This window comes from Eumetopias jubatus, unplaced genomic scaffold (assembly GCF_037043125.1).
Source record: "Eumetopias jubatus isolate StellerSeaLion01/CBP00866 unplaced genomic scaffold, mEumJub1_p1.0 scaffold_5, whole genome shotgun sequence".
Classification (NCBI taxonomy): Eukaryota; Metazoa; Chordata; class Mammalia; order Carnivora; family Otariidae; genus Eumetopias; species Eumetopias jubatus.
Window position 1 is genome coordinate 29,640,603 of NW_028274811.1, and position 16,013 is coordinate 29,656,615.

A 16,013-nucleotide genomic window follows, 5' to 3' on the forward strand; every position below is an offset into this window, starting at 1 on the left:
TGGCCACTAATCACATGTGGATTTGAGCACTTGAAATGTGGCTGTTTGAATGAGAGGTGATGTGTAAGTGTAATATACCATACCAGATATCAAAGACTTCATAAAAAGTAAAATGTCTAAATTTTTTTAGATCAATCACACATTGAAGTGACAATATTTTAGACAAATTGGGTTACATATTAATTTTACTATTTTTATTATGAGTCTACTAGAAAATTTAAAATTAAATATGTGGCTTATGTATGACTTGCACTATATTTCTATTGAATACTGCTATTGTCTGTCTTCATCTTAATTGATTGTTAAAAACTAAATGATTTAGATTATTAAAACGTAATGATTCAATAACATTTTGAGCACTTCCTATGTGCCAGGCACTGTTTTGTGTATGTATATATTAACTCAGTTAAATCTGCAACAATACCGTGAAGTACATCCTGTTATCTCAGTTTTATAGCTAATGTTTCATTAGGTACAGATTGTTGTTCTGTGCCCAGCTAGGAAGCAGGAGATCTGGAATTTGAATCTAGAAGGTTTGCCCCTGTCGTCTGTGCTCTTGACCACTATGTTATTCATTCTCTTCAGGAGATAAAATTGGATTCAAAACTGGTAATATGTAGAAAAGATTCTTGATTGCTTTGTAAATGACATTAAGGAGTCTCTGTAGCTACTCAAACCTGGGCTTTGGTTCTGCCTTTTTGATGCAGAGCCAGCCCATGCTATGCACTACACTTAAGCCTGCATACTTAGGAAGTTAATGTAGTAAGAGAATGGCTAAGTGGTCGGTGAGTGAAATGGTTTCCCTCACCAACTACTCATTCCCAAAAAGTTAACACTGCCTGCCTCTTTTGGCACTCCCCTGGCTTCTGTGCATCAGACATGAGGGCTTGCCTTCCCATAGCCTCTTCCCTCTCTCACTGGCCCTCCTCATCCTCCTTTGTTGCTTCTCATCCTCCAACCCCCCATCCCTTAAAGGCTGTTGCTTTCCAAGGTTTCGGCCATTCTCATTTTCCCCTCTGTCCTTGAGTAAGGGTGTCCACCCTTGCAGCTTTGTCCTTCATTTCCTTGCAGATGTCCCACAAGTAAATAATTTCCAATTTTTGTTAGGTGCTTGAAAGCTGTATTGCCACTATACAGAGAGCCTGCTCTAAGTGGATGTCCTGCCAGTGCCAGAAATACTCCATATCCTAAGTTGGCCTCCCCATCCCTCCCTACCTCCGTCCCAGCATTGCCCACTACCCCCTCTCTTGCAGTCCTGACTCCTCAGGCTGTCCTCATGGATCACTGCAGTTCTGCAGATCCTCCTCTGGTGGACTCCCAGATCCATCCTACTCTCTCACTTTTCACTTCTTTCTCCTTACCTCCTCAAGTACAGGTTGGATCATGGTCACTTCCCCCGGCAGTGTACTCCTCAACCCTAAGATAAAGTCCAGACTGCAGAGCTGGGCTGTCAGAGCTTCCTGTGATCTCTGTCTGTGTCCATCGTCCTGGATTTCAGCAAAGGAGGTCTCCCCAGTAGTCCCCCAACAGTTCCCACCCCAGCCAGTTGCTGGTGTTCCTTTTCTGTCTCCTCCAGACCTCAAGCCCAAGCACACGGGCAGATGACCACATTATAATACAGTGGCCTTTGAGGACTTAGCTGCCTACAAAGCCTGGAGTCAAGGATACTAGGAGCCGACAAACAGTCATGGGCACAGAAGCATGGCTATCTTGGTCACAGGGCAAGTGTGACTTGGTCATCTGGCCACACTAGATCGTCTCTCCTCTGCCCAGGGACAGTTTTAATCAGAGTCTTCCCTTTTCTGGTGAAAGTGGTCCATTATATAGGAGGAATTGAAACTAAATGTTTCTCTAAGGAGAAAAGTAATTTGAGAGCATCTGTTTAGAGGAGTTGTGGCTTTGTTTGATGAAATAGATTCTAAGATCAGCATGTCTGTATCACATCAGAGTCTGCACAATAGGAAATATCCCAAAACATTGCAGATTTGTTTACAAGACACCCCCACTTCCCACCTTGCCTTTTTTTTTTTTTCTTTGCAAACCACCCTTCTCAAGCTTATCCTTTCAAAATTTGTATGGTAATTCAGCGAAGTAATAATTTTCTCAACACGGAAATTACTTTCAGTTGGGCCAGTTCGAATAGATATTTTAGAAATGTTTTTAGAAAAACCATTACAGGCTGGAAGAAGTAATGTTTATTGCTCTTGGCTATCCTCAAATTAAAATTCCTGATGTCTTCGTGGAAGTGCTTTTAGCTGGGCACTAGGACAGTTGCAGGCTATGACTTAGGGCTGTCACTGGCCTTAATTCAGGAAGCCCTGGGTTCAGGTTCTAGCTTTGGCCACTTACTGGGTATGTGACCTTAGAAAAGTCCCTTGATATTCTTGGAATTTAGGGGTAATTTCAAGCACCGAAAGTTCTATGAATCTGAAATGCAGATTGCTTATAGAAAACTGACTTTTTGGACCAGTATAAGTAGCTGCGCATTGGGTATTGCAAATCATTTCCTCCATAGTCAAATGCCTTTGTCAGTTTCACTAGATTTAAATATTGACTCACTCAGGCTAATTTAAATTATTCTAAGGCCTTGAGTAAAAGCATGGGCCCAAGGGTTTGAGCAGCAGGAATGCTTAATGAAGAAAGAAACATGTGAAATTAAGTACTTTAGTGAGTGAAATTAGGCCCCTTACTTCCAAGGGGCTGAGGGTAGGTCAGCATTTTCTATCCAAAGCTGAGTATGACAGTCTCTTACCTCCAGCTTGTCAATCAGAGGAGTGTTTAGAGCCCAGGGCCTCAGGGGTAAGGATGCTCGGCACTGGCACCTCCTTCAGGCAAAATCCCCTTCACTCAGGGATGCCCTGGAGCCCGGAGAACAAGGTCACCGATAATTAATGAGGGTGGCTGACAGTGGAACAGGCTGAGAAGCCTTGGGGGAAAGGAGTAGCTTCATTTGGGCAGGTTCTGAATGATGGCCTGCAGGCTGCTGAGATGGAGCTTGTCAGTTCAAAAGGGGGTTCACTCCCATCCCTGCTTCAGATGCTATTTTGAAGGGAACCCCCGTCAGAATCCTGTGAGACTTTAAATATGCACATTCCTTAAGTGGTCCTGACCCCAGGGCATCCTCTACTCTGTCCCAGGGTCCTCAGCAAAGCAGACTTCCGAGACCACCTCCTGGGGGGCCTGTCGGTCCTTTCAGGTCAGCTTCTCATTATTGGGCGGTTGTTCTGTGAACTCACAGGAGGGAGAATATGCCCTCAAGCTCTGACATCCAAATACTATCTCAGTGGCAGGTCGTTTGCAACAAATCTGGGCCTCATACATATTTGGGATTCAGTTGATGATACTAATAGATTTAAAAATTTCTCAACAAAGCTCTTCCTCTTTCTCTTCTCTCATTTTAAGTGCTGTGCACCTGCTAGGTGCCAGGCCCTGTGCTCAGCACTTGAGCAACAGTAAACCTTCCTAATAGCATGATAGCTGGTTAAACTGTAATTATCTCCACCTTACAGGTCAGAAAACTTATGTATGCAGATGGCAAGTACGTTGTCCAAAGGCACACAGGCACTGCAGGACCTTGCTCTCCGCTGGGCTGTCACCTACCATGCCCTCTACGAGGCACAAGCTTACTCTTACTGGTTGGGAACTCATCCACCCACTTAATAGACGTTGTTGAGAGCTGACTCAGTGCCAGCCACCATTCTAGGGACACCACAACTAAGATGAAAGCCCTTCCCTAGCAAGCTCAGCCTAGCACTGGAGACAGATGTATCACAAGCAATGATGAATGCTCCAGGGTGACAGATGCTGTAATGAAAATGCCCAGGGATTGTTTGTGGAGACACAGGGATAAGAGCAGTCAGTGTTATAATCATGAGACCCAGCAGAGCTCCCGGAACAACTTGTATTTGTTCACTGATGGAGTGAATTCATGGAGGAGGTGACACTTGCTGTGAGGAACCAGGAGTTAGGTCAAGGAGTAGGGGCTGGTATAGTGTTCCAGATAGTGGCCTTGGGAGTGTGGGAGGACAGGCTCTTCCAGGGGACTTGAAGAGGCTGAGGATTGGTAGCAGGGAAGGTTAGTGAAGGCCCAAGTACATCAATAGGCTTCCTTCAGGCCATGAGGGGGAGAGTGGGCTTCACCCTGAGCAGCTAGATAATCTGTAAAGGTGATAAGCAGAGCAGATACCTGGTCTCACTTGTTGGGAGCAATTTTGGAAAGATGACTGGAGTGGTCTGCTTGGAAATTGATCTGAATAAGTGAGGAGACCATCAAAAGAATGAATTAGGTGAGGAACCCAGCCCATAGGATTTTGTAAGTTCATTCTTGACCAAACCTCGCTCTGTGATCCTGGAGCTAAGACTTAGCACTGTCCTTGGAGAGTTCATAACCCTGGGTGGGTGGGGTGAGGGAGAGCTTGATCCTCACATTTTACACACGTGAAAACTGAAGTTCAGACAGGCAGGCCACCAAGGAGAAAGGGACACAGGACTGGGTTCTCTGACACCCAGTCCCAAGCTCTTTTCTGCAGCCCTTTAAGTGTATTTTCCTACTATGCTGGGCATTTACAACTCCACTCCACTTGCAATGCTGCGATGTCTGTTTAAGAAAACACTGCCATGGTCTAAGAGTGGTGCAGAACTCATCTTCGGACATGAGTCTATTCCTAGATGGAGAAATGGCATGCATTGTGGAGAGACTTCCTGCCCCCCAAGCCTCATGGCTTTCTGGGAACTGCTCGTGTGGTTCCACAGTCCTCTGATGAGTGTCTCTAGGGCCACAATGTCCCACCAAAAAGCCTTATTATAAGCTCTTACAGCTACCCCAGGGTTGCTGTTGATAACAGGCAAGAAAGAGGTTCCTGTGGTATGAACTGATCCTGGAGGTTCTCCAGGCGGCAAGGAGTGATGGTCCCGGTTTACGGAGTCCTCCTGAAAGCAGCTCATTTGACTGCACTACAGAACACATGTCTACTAGCAAATTTATCCCTCCTTCCTCTCATACTCTTCTCTTGCTTTCCTTAATACTGTGTCCTGGCTTTTCTTCTGTCTCTGGGTGTGTCGTCTTAGTCTCCTTGTGCCTCTCTGCTCCCATGCCTTAAATCTCTTGGATTGACAATCTAGGATTTCCCCCTGAATCCCATTGGTAATCAACTAAAGCATCTGGAGTGAAGGAAGAATATATTTCTAATTGGTTTTGACCTTTCCACAGAACTGTACAGCAGAATAAGAACAAACCTGCGTGCCTAGTAGGAGGAGAGACTTGGGGAAGTAAGTTGGAATATTGTCACCTGATGTGGCCATTGAAAGTGGTCATTGGGAAAACCACATGGCCACATGAAGAGAGGGCTAACAAAAGATGAAGAGAGTCAACTACAGATTTAGATGATTACAGAAATGTTAATATTAATAGCGACAGGAGGGAACAGAGGAAAGCATGTAGTTTGGTCAGAGACGTTAACTGTTAGGGAGAAGAGGGGCATGGGGAGTAGGGCAGTCAGGGTGGAGGGACTTGCGGCTTTAAAGAGGTTGGTTTATAAAGGCCTCCCTTTGAAGGAGATTTTTGAGCGGAGACCTGAGGAGGTGAGGGAGAGGGCCATGCGCTATCTTTGGGAAGAGCTCTCAGGCAGAGGGGACAGCCCCAGCAAAGGTTCTGAGGTAGAAACAGCGTGCGGCAAGGAAGCCAGTGGGGCTGAAACAGAGCGAGTGAGGTGGGGAGGGGCGGGAGATGAAAGCACAGAGATGGGGTGGAGAGATGGAGAGGTGGAGGGCATTGGAGGCCATCATAATGGCATTGGTGTCACTCTGAGGGAGATGGGACACCACTGGAGAATTGCGAGGCAAAGAGGGACAAAACCTGATTGAATTTTAAATGGATCACTCTAGCTTCTGGGCTGAGAATGTACTGAGGCCTGGGGGTGGGAAGGACAGAAGCACGCCGCCTGGAGAAGGCCGTTCACCTCTTTGTGGCCGCCGTCTTCATCCATGAAGGCCGCCGTCTTCAACCAAGAAAGCATCCATGCTAGGGTCCTAAGGTTCTTTTTAGCCTTCGGGCAGCTTCTGGTAGAGAGGGAGTGATAGTGTTCTTATAATCAGTCTGTCCACGGTCCTGCATTTATGAATATGTTACGTTATGGGAGAAAAGATGGTGCTGCTATGTATCTAGCTGATCACGGGCTGCCTGGCAGTGTAGAATTTGAAGATTCTGTCGGTAGGGGCCTCATGCCACTTCAAGCCTCTCCATGTCTGAGCAGAGGGTAGATCAGACTGTAGACTTCAGGGCTTGCCAGGAGTGCACACGGTGTTCAAGAGCTTTCTCTCAAAGATTAGTACTAACTTGTAGTAAGTAAAGAGCTCCAGAATGTATTTAGGGATAAGAAAATGTTAGTCAGGGGCGCCTGGGTGGCTCAGTCGTTAAGTGTCTGCCTTCGGCTCGGGTCACGATCCCAGGTCCTGGGATCGAGCCCCACGTCGGACTCCCCGCTCTGTGGGAAGCCTGCTTCTCCCTCTCCCACTCCCCCTGCTTGTGTTCCCTCTCTTGCTGTGTCTCTTTCTGTCAAATAAATAAATAAAATCTTAAAAAAATTAAATTAAAAAAAGATAATGTTAGTCATATTTTATAGCGGCTTCCCCAGTGTCTGGCACACTGCCTGATATTTAGTATAATGCCTAATAACTAGAAAATATTTATTGACAAAAGAATTGAGAAAGTAGAAGAAATTTCCGAAAACTTCCACATTGCCCCCCCACTGTTATCTAGTGAGCCACCTGCTCTGTGGCCTCACCTCCAGCTTCCTTCCTGGTACAGTGGGTGAGGAGTCCATGGTCCTGCTAAGGCCGGGTCCTCCACTTGCTTCCTGGATCTCATCCCCTCTGGCTACTTAGGGACTTAGTTTCCAGATTCAGTGGTGAGGTCTCAGGCCTCATGTTACCTGATCTGTCGGCATTCGACGTAAGTCATCACTCCCGGCTTCTTGACCTAGTTACTTTGATTGGCTTCAACACCACTCCCTTGGGTCTCCTCTTACTAATCTTTGCTGGAAACTTCTCATCTTTCTGTCTTTAAGTATCCTTGTGCCTGAGGGCTTGGTCCTCAGTTTGACCACATTTGCAGTCAGGGTGATTGCACACTTAATTTACTTTAAGTACACTGACATGCTCATATTTATGTCTTCAGCCCCAGCCTCTCCTTATGTCCTTACAGACTTCAGATATGTATATCCAAGTGCTCCTTGACATTTCCACTCGGATGTCTAATAGGTATCAAACTGAACTCTTGATTTCCTTCTCTCCTTCCTCTCCAAACCACTCTTCCCCTGGTCTTTCCCTTTGCAGTGAGTGACTCTCTAGTATACCATTACTTGAGCTAAAACATGTGGAATTTTCCTTGACGGCTCTCTTTCTCTCACACCCCACACAAAGTCCAATAGTAAATATTGATTTTACAGAACGTAAGTCACCATCTGCCTCCTCCTAAAACAAACCATTTTCTGTCTGCATTATTGTAGTGGCCTCCTGACTGTTCTCCTTGCTTCTGTTCTTTTTCCAGAATTCTCTGTCCTGTACATAGCAGCCAGCAAATCATTTAAAACTTCAGTCAAATGATGTCACTTCTGTGCCCAGAACTTTCCAGTGGTTTCTTGTTGCAGTCAGAATAAAATCAAAAGTGTGTACCATGGCCTGCAAGGCCTTGCGTGATCCAACTCTCCCTGTCCCTCTGAGTTCATCTCTGTTCTCTCCTCCTTATTCTCTCCCTGTCCCTCTGAGTTCATCTCTGTTCTCTCCTCCTTATTCTCTCCCTGTCCCTCTGAGTTCATCTCTGTTCTCTCCTCCTTATTCTCTCCCTGTCCCTCTGAGTTCATCTCTGTTCTCTCCTCCTTATTCTCTCCCTGTCCCTCTGAGTTCATCTCTGTTCTCTCCTCCTTATTCACTCCCTGTCCCTCTGAGTTCATCGCTGTTCTCTCCTCCTTATTCATTACACTTCGGCCACACCAGCTTACTGAATCCAAGCCTTTAACACACACTGATCCTTCTGTCTGGAATGCTTTTCACCCAGATGTCTATGAAGCTTACATCCTCTTCCTTCAGGTCTCTGTTCAAATTTCACCTTGTCAGAGTAGGGAGATGGGAGTGCACTTTCCTATTGCTCAACTCCTCTGAGAAGGTAAACTTTGACCAGAGACCTGAAGGAAGAGAGAAAGCAAGCTACAACTGGTCTCCTCAATCAGAGAAATTTGAGTACTGACCAGAAATTTGAAGGTATGAAAAAATTATTATTTTTTTTATGTTTGTGGTTCTGTTTTAGAAAAGGAGTTCTGGCTTCAATTACCAGCCATGATGGATAATAAACTGAAAAAGAGAAAAAGAAAAAAAGAAACCATCCTCAGACATTGAAAACAGACATTCCTTCAGGAAAGGGAAACCAGCACGGTAAACCACTTGAACACCGTATCTTTCTTTATGGAGGCACATTCCAGTCTGCAATGTATGGAGAAGAATTCCAGAAGCCTGAAAGGCAGTCCCACACAGTTGAAGAGACAGAGACTAGAATGCAGGAAGGCAGAGGTGATTAGATGTTGTGTGGCAGAGTTCCAGAGAGAAGGGTACTATGCAGACCAAAAAAAAAACAAAACAAAACCACAAATGCAGTCCAGGAAATTACATAGGTGTCCTTTTGAACATTTCCCAAACACTGTTATAAATGCCCAGAGTAAAACTCCACAAAGAGCAGCCAAAGCGCTGCAAGCTGAATAGCTTCCAGAGCTCTCACGCACAGTGGAGAGAGATGTTTGAGCTCACACCATCCACAGTTGAAGTTCTTTGTTGATTATCCAGGGCATTTAGTAGAGACCGCCGATGTGTATCTCTGTAGTACAAGGATAAACAATCCTTATGGTTAAATTTCTCCAGATTCACTCTAAGAAAGCTCGAAAAGCCCTGAACTCATCTGCAGGTAATTTAACAGCTTGTCAGAATAAAGCCAAATACTCTTTCAAGGAAGACAGCAAAATCTGGGTGCTCAACAATATAACATATATAGTGCCCATCGTTCATTCAGAAATCACTAACACACCAAGATGCAGGAAAATGTGATCCATGTCAGGAGAAAGATTAGGTAGTAGAAGGTAACCCAGAAATGACAGAGATGATGGAATTCAGAGTGAAGGATTTTATAACAGCTACTATAAGAATGCACAGTATGTTCAAGGATTTAAAGGAAAATGCAAGCATCATGAGGAAGGAAATGAAAGATAAGAAGAGAGCCAAATGGAACTTCAAGCATTGAAAAATATAATATCTGAAAGGAAAAATTCGCTGGTTGGGGATTAAAATCACAGACAATGCAGAAAAAATTATCTGTGAACCTGAAGCACAGAGGGAAAAAAGATTGAAAAAAAACATTTTTTAGTGATACACATAAAAATGTTTATGGATGAAATACGGTATCTGAGATTTGCTTCAGAATAGTGTCAGGGGAAGGGAACTAGGGAAGGTAAAGGTGAAACAGAGATTAGTCATGACTTGCTAATTGTTGAACATGAGAGATTGGTCCATGGGGTTTATTATTACTCTTGTCTTGGTTTTTGCATATTCTTGAAATTATTCGTAATAAAAAGTTTGAAAAAGTTATCTAAATAAGAAAATCTTTCTTCCACCTGAAATATAACAGGAAATAGGTCAATGAGAAATAAGTCCTCCCCTCCCCCGTCCTTTTCATGTAACGGTCTTAAAACCTCAGCTCTGCTTTGATGGGCAGGACCTGGGACCAGGCTATAGAAGTTGGGTCCCCTGTGGCTGGAGAGAAATGCCTACTCCTGGGACAGGCTCTGACATCCAGGAAGAGAAATAGGGGTCAGGAGGAAGTCCTGCTTTAGTAGAAGCCATGAACACAGGGTAGCTCTGCCACTTAAGGGCAGGCATGGTTGCACTCACCACAGTCTTCTCCCTGGGGGCCAGGTGGGGGAATGAGGTGGGTGAGTGATTGGGGCCATAAATACTCAAATTTTAAGTTTTTATCCATAAACCCAACATGTGAGTTATGGTTTTTTTTTTTTTTTTTTTTTTTTTTTTAATCTGTGTCTTCGTCAATCTGGGCTGCTCTAAAAAAATACCACAGGCTGAGTGGCTTGTAAACAAGAGAAATTTATTTCTCACAGTTCTGGAGGTTGGAAGTCTGAAATCAGGATGCCAGCATATTTGGGTTCTGGCGAGAGCCCTCTCTGGGTTACAGACTGCTTGTTGTACCCTCACATGGCAGGGAGAGAGTGAGAGAGCTCCCTGAGACTCTTTTATAAGGGCACGGATCCCATTCATGAGCATTCTGTCCTCATGACCTAATCCTTTTGCAGAGGCCCCACCTCCTGACACCGTCACATCAGGGTTAGCATTTTTCCATATGGATTTGGGCCGTACAGACGTTCTGTCCAGTGCAGTGTTAAAGTGCTTAGTTTATCCACAGGGGTTGGGGGGATGCACTAGGGAGGATTGGGGTAGACCCTGAACTTGGAAAGTTAGGCCACAGAACTCACTCTGCCACAGGCTTTAATGTCTCTTTACAACTTTAGTGCCAGTGACCCCACTAAGTGAGCTTCTGGTCGGAGACCGGCTGGTTGATGAAAAGCCTGTGGGAAGCGTGTTGTGTTCTCCTGCTTCTTTCTTTTGGATCAAACCATTCTTCTCATCTCTCTCTTCCTATTTAGAGACCTAGCTTAGAGACCATAGCTCCCCTTGTTCTCAGCGTGGGCATCTAGGATGTTCTCACGTGGTTCAACTGCTGTGGCTCTCAGGCTCTCTCATTTAACTATAGCACGCCATGTGTTGGCTGTTTTCAAGTACTTGTTCTTTTGTGATTTTGTTGATTGATGGCACAGATACTTTGACCCTGTGTACATTTTGACTCAATGTTTGTTCACATGAACATAGTGAAAATTATACCATTATTGAATTTTTGTGAAGAAAGCAAAATCTGGGGTGCATACCATTAGGGCAGTTTAGTTAATGGAGTACATGTTGATACGCCCAGAGTTAAATTTTTCAGTTCTCTTTTCAGTTTTGTTTTGTTCAAAACATTCTCATCAAATTCATATCTTTTTGATGTAAATATTATCTATTGATCAGGTTTTAGTTTTGTGCAATGTCACCGATGATATCTGACAGTTTTTCATTTTTTCCCACCAAGCCTAATGTTTTTTTCTGCCAAATTAAGTTTTGCAGTTTTTAGTATTAGAAAAACCTATATCCCATTTTGCCTATACAGTTTTAGCTTTTACCATTTCAGTTTATTTTGTTTGTTCCTCTTAATAATAGTTCTTATGAAGTGGGTAAAAGAGAGATGGTCTTTCTTAGCTAATCAGTGGGGAAATTGGGAAAATTTCCTCGGCACTTCTAGTGGCAGACCTTGGCAGTACAAAGCATCACCACAAAGAGGAATGTCACAGCTTCATGATGTTCATTAATGCAAATAATGAGAAAGTGTAACTCCCCTAATTTTTAGATTTCTATTTATCATCTACATTCTACTTATACATTAGTATTCAGTGATAAAAAATACCATATAAGCTATGCAATTTTATACTCTTTCCTAAAAGCAGACCTTGATTTCCTAAGGCTTCTGGTAGACCATAGTTAAACGATCAAACTATGTTTTCCCATGCAAGGCTACTTTACAAGCATTTTCAATACATGTGTAATGAAGAGCATGCAGCAAATTTCCTCCAAACATCTCCTTCCAAAATTGGGATTCCTATTAAAGGCCTGTGCATCTGACACACCAGCAGATATAGAAGTTGACTCTGGCTTCTTTTTTGGTCATCTGCTCACCATTTTGACTGCCAGAGTGCACTCAAGAGGAAAGGAAGAGGGTCAGAAGTCAGAGTTTAATAATGTGCTATTATTAGTAGGGAGGAGAGAATAAAGGACAGAGTGACTGCTTACCTAAGACCCACTTCATGATGAGCATTTCTGTCCAGGAGAATTGTGTGGTTTTCACTCTGAAGATCTGTTTCGGGTAGTCTGTGAAGGTTTCGTTGGGCAGGTTTTTAACGCCTTCAAAGCGGTCTGATGCATTCACAACTAACAATCCCAAAAAGATTGTAAAAGAAACTGCATGGGCTACAAATTTCATGAAGGGGCTCCTCAGGGTTCTTCCTAGCTGGAGACAAAATATGTACAAGACATGTTAAACTGGCATCTGTAGGCGGGTGCAGGTCTCTCTTTAAAATGCTTTTGCCAAAGTTTAACCAGAGAATTCTCCATCATGGACTGAAGTTGCTAACTGAACCCAGACAGCCTTTTCTCTAGCACTCTCATGTGAGTTACTGCTTAGCCAAATGTATTTCCTATTGAATTCAGTTTTTTCCTATTTAGGCGATTCAGTGGGGGTGGTTTAAACAGGAGTAGAACACATTGACGTATCATTATGCTGTAATCTGCACAGCTTCTCCCAACCACGTGGATATGGGTCTTAGGCCATTCACATCTGGAAAAAAAAATAATCTATCTCAGTGGAGTTCAGAATTTAAAGAAACACATGTTGGATATGCTTTGTTGCTCTTTGGTCCTTTTTCTTGAGTTTTTTTTTTTATGATTTGTTTTCGCTGTTTCTTATATGTTGGTAAATTTACTTAAAGCTCTGCACTTCCCACTACTTTAGCCATATTACAAGAAATTTTGACAGGTAGGGTGTTCACTGATACTCAGTTATCAGTATTTTATAACTTCTCTTTGGATTTCATTTTTAAATCACAGGTTAATTTCCAGACGTAGAGGACTTTTTCCTTGTACTTCAAAAAATTCTCTTTTTATTGCTGCATGTGTGTAGATCATAGCCTCTTTGATACTACTCTAAAACTTCCTGAGGTTTCCCTTGTGGCTCTAGCGCATAATTGAATTGTGTGGTTGTTCCATGTGAGCCTGAAATGATCCAGAAGATGCCCCGTTAGGGAGCAAGTATTGGCCACATCTTCTCTGGCCCTGGTGTGCTATCCAGGGGCTACTTTGGTCTTTGAGGACTAAACTGTGGGCCACCTGGTGAGTCCGCTGACCCCTGTTAATGAACTCATGTGGGTCCCTTCTGGGTCACTGCTATCACTTGCACCTAAGTACCAAATGTTCACCTTTCGCCTCATTCAGGACTCCTAGAGTGAAATGTCACCCGGGACACAGAGTATTGGTTCAGTAGACGATCAGTTACAGGGGTCTTTGCAGGTAAAATTTCTCTAATCGTGACTGTGTTCAACGTAACATAAGTCAGAAGGCTTGATAATGTTCTTTTAGTATGCTTCAGCATGGTAATCATCCACTTTAATCGTTCTCATTATTAGTGTAACGTGATTTATTATGATTTTTTTTTGAAGATTTTATTTATTTATTTGACAGAGAGAGACAGGGAGAGAGGGAACACAAGCAGGGGGAGTGGGAGAGGGAGAAGCAGGCTTCCCATGGAGCAGGGAGCCCAATGCGGGGCTTGATCCCAGGATCCTGGGATTATGACCTGAGCCGAAGGCAGACGCTTAACAACTGAGCCACCCAGGCGCCCAATTTATTATGATTCTAATGCCATAGAACCTATCAATTGAAATTAAAAAATGATACAGTAATTTTTTTTAAAAAAACAGCATCTCAGGTCTAGACATTGGGAATCCCTACTATGCTGGAAAAAAACTTATTTCAATTCATTGCATTGTCAGATGTCATATGGCACTAAATCTAGTACCTGAAAACCTGAAATTCTAGTTACCTGAAAACCATGGAGTTTACAGACATTGTATAAATGGCCCTTCTTTGTAATGTTTAACTTCATTATTTACAAAATTGGACTGCAGACTAGTTTTGGCCATAGGTAGATACATTAAATTCAGAATGCATAGGTTAAGTGTAAGGACAAATAAAACGTCTCATATAAATTCAGTAAGAAAACTGAATTCAACCATGTCTCATTTTGATTTATATATCAAATAGCTAGTTTGCATTTTTCAGCATTTTAGTTGACTCTCTTCAGATCTTGAAGCCCCATTTCCCAACCAGGATGCTGGCCTACCCAGGAGACATCCTTAAATAGTCCCAGCTTCCTTTCTCGTCACCGTGTCCTAGTTGGGGCCCTGGTGTGAGGCGGGGGAAGATGGAACCTGACCGCAGGGTGGGGAGGGGGGAAGGCTGAGCAGAAGGAAAGGGATGCTAGATCTTGTGTGTCCCAGCAGGGTTCTAGAAGTGTCAGAAGAAGCTGGGGACCATGAAGATAGACTTAAGTCTTAAGGGATTGATGGCCAGGTTTCCCATCCTTTATCAGTGGGCTCTACATAGTATCTTCCGGTGACGACCTGGATGAGGATACGGGACACTGCTCCTTTCTTCTCACCCATGGGAGGCACCTGAGGCAGGAAGCTGCACGCAGCTGAACCTGAGCTGGCCCTGGGATTCCCCAGAAGATGTGATTTGAGGCATTTAATGTTCAGTTTGTTACCTCCTTCAGGTTGTTATTGGCCGGCAGAAGAGGAGTCTGTAAAAATTACTGTATCTACTGCAAACATAAGACAAAACCCTGATAAGACCCTGTGGTCCTGTGGAAGGTGACCCTGGGTTCAGTCCTCACTTGATCTGGCCCATAGGGAGGAAAGCGAGGTTAGGTATTAGTGTGCCTTTCCTCTTTTTTTTCTGGGCTTGAAGACTTTTTTTTAATTGGTCCAACTTTGATAAAGGTCAGTTGAGATCAAATCATTTCAATAGCTTTTTTTTTTTTCCTTTTTTTGGTGACGTTTCCCTTTTGTCTCACAAAAATAAGTTTTGAAACAAATTACACCTGGGGAAAACTTCCTCCTTTTACAAGGCCACCAGGTGAACTAAAAGGAGAAAAGTCAGCCAATATATGCCAACAGCTCTTAGCTGGGGAATCATTAAAGCTGGGTCAAGGACCTGCGTTTGTTGTAAAAAAAAAAAAAAAAAAAGCTTTGGGAGATGGAGACCTTGGCCTGCTTGGCTCTTTGCTCACCAGTGCAAAACTGGTGAGTCTGAATAATGGGCTAAAGCACTTGTGTCATTACTTGGACCTTGTGAGCAGAGAACTGGTATCAGTTGTATATCAATGTCTGGCTTACCCCAAACCTCCTGGGTACTATTCTTCATCTCTGGGAAATATATGAGTATGAGAGCGACTGAGTAGTGCTCTTGAATTAGCTGCAAACAAACGACATTCATGAGCAATCAGAGGTGGCCTTTTACTGGTTAGCACTCCTCTGTGTTCCGTGCTGCTGGGCTCTTAGCCCTGACCACCAGTGTAAGCGTCTAAATGGGGACCTGGTGGCCACATGCTTGTGAGGTAGGTCATATCTGCAGGAGAGCCACAGAGAGTGTTTCCACCTTCTCTCTGCAGTCTTATATCACCAGATGCCACCGTCAGTCGCCACCAGGTGCCAGTGGCCTCAAGGAAGACCTCAGTGTAGATGTTGGAAAGCTGAGTGGAAGCAAACTTTGGATCAAGTGCTCCAAAAAGAAACATGCACATCCTCAAGGCCAGAGTGGTTCTCAAATGTTGGAGATCCTGGTTAAATTAGGGGTGGGTTTCTCCGTATGCTCCATGTAAAATTCTTATTCACAATGTCTAATGCAGGGCCCAGGAATCTTCCTTTTTTTGGGTGGGGCAGGAGGATGTTCACTGGGTGTCTCTAATCTGGGTGTTCTCACATTGCCATGCAAATCGACCCTTTGTCCTGTGGACTGAAGAGGTGCTGAGTGATAGTGGATTCTTGAAGGTAGGGTTTCTCGGGAAAGAAGAGGAAAGAATATAGTTTGTCAATCGTGGTTTTTGACTCCTCCCTTCTAGAAAAGTCCTGCCACCTCTAACTTTCTGAACCAAGTCCATTGCAAAGTGAAGTAGTCAGCAGTTAAGATGTTTACATTCAGCATTGAAGGTTGTAATGCTGCTGATGTATTAGAAAGGGTAGAGGGGCAGGCGTGTATATGTGTGTGTGCACGCGCGTACACACACACATGCGTGCGCACGCGCAATGTTTAAGGTCGGG

The 16,013-nt window shown here is 43.8% G+C and overlaps 1 protein-coding gene across 1 annotated transcript in view; it reads right to left on the bottom strand.

The window, feature by feature from the left end:
* Positions 1-16,013, bottom strand: part of TRPC7 (transient receptor potential cation channel subfamily C member 7) — a 137,768-nt gene that overhangs the window by 36,332 nt on the left and 85,423 nt on the right. The window contains exon 4 of the mRNA XM_028103442.2: positions 11,932-12,148. Within this exon, the coding sequence (XP_027959243.2) occupies positions 11,932-12,148 (217 nt within the window). The remainder of the gene's footprint in view (positions 1-11,931; positions 12,149-16,013) is intronic.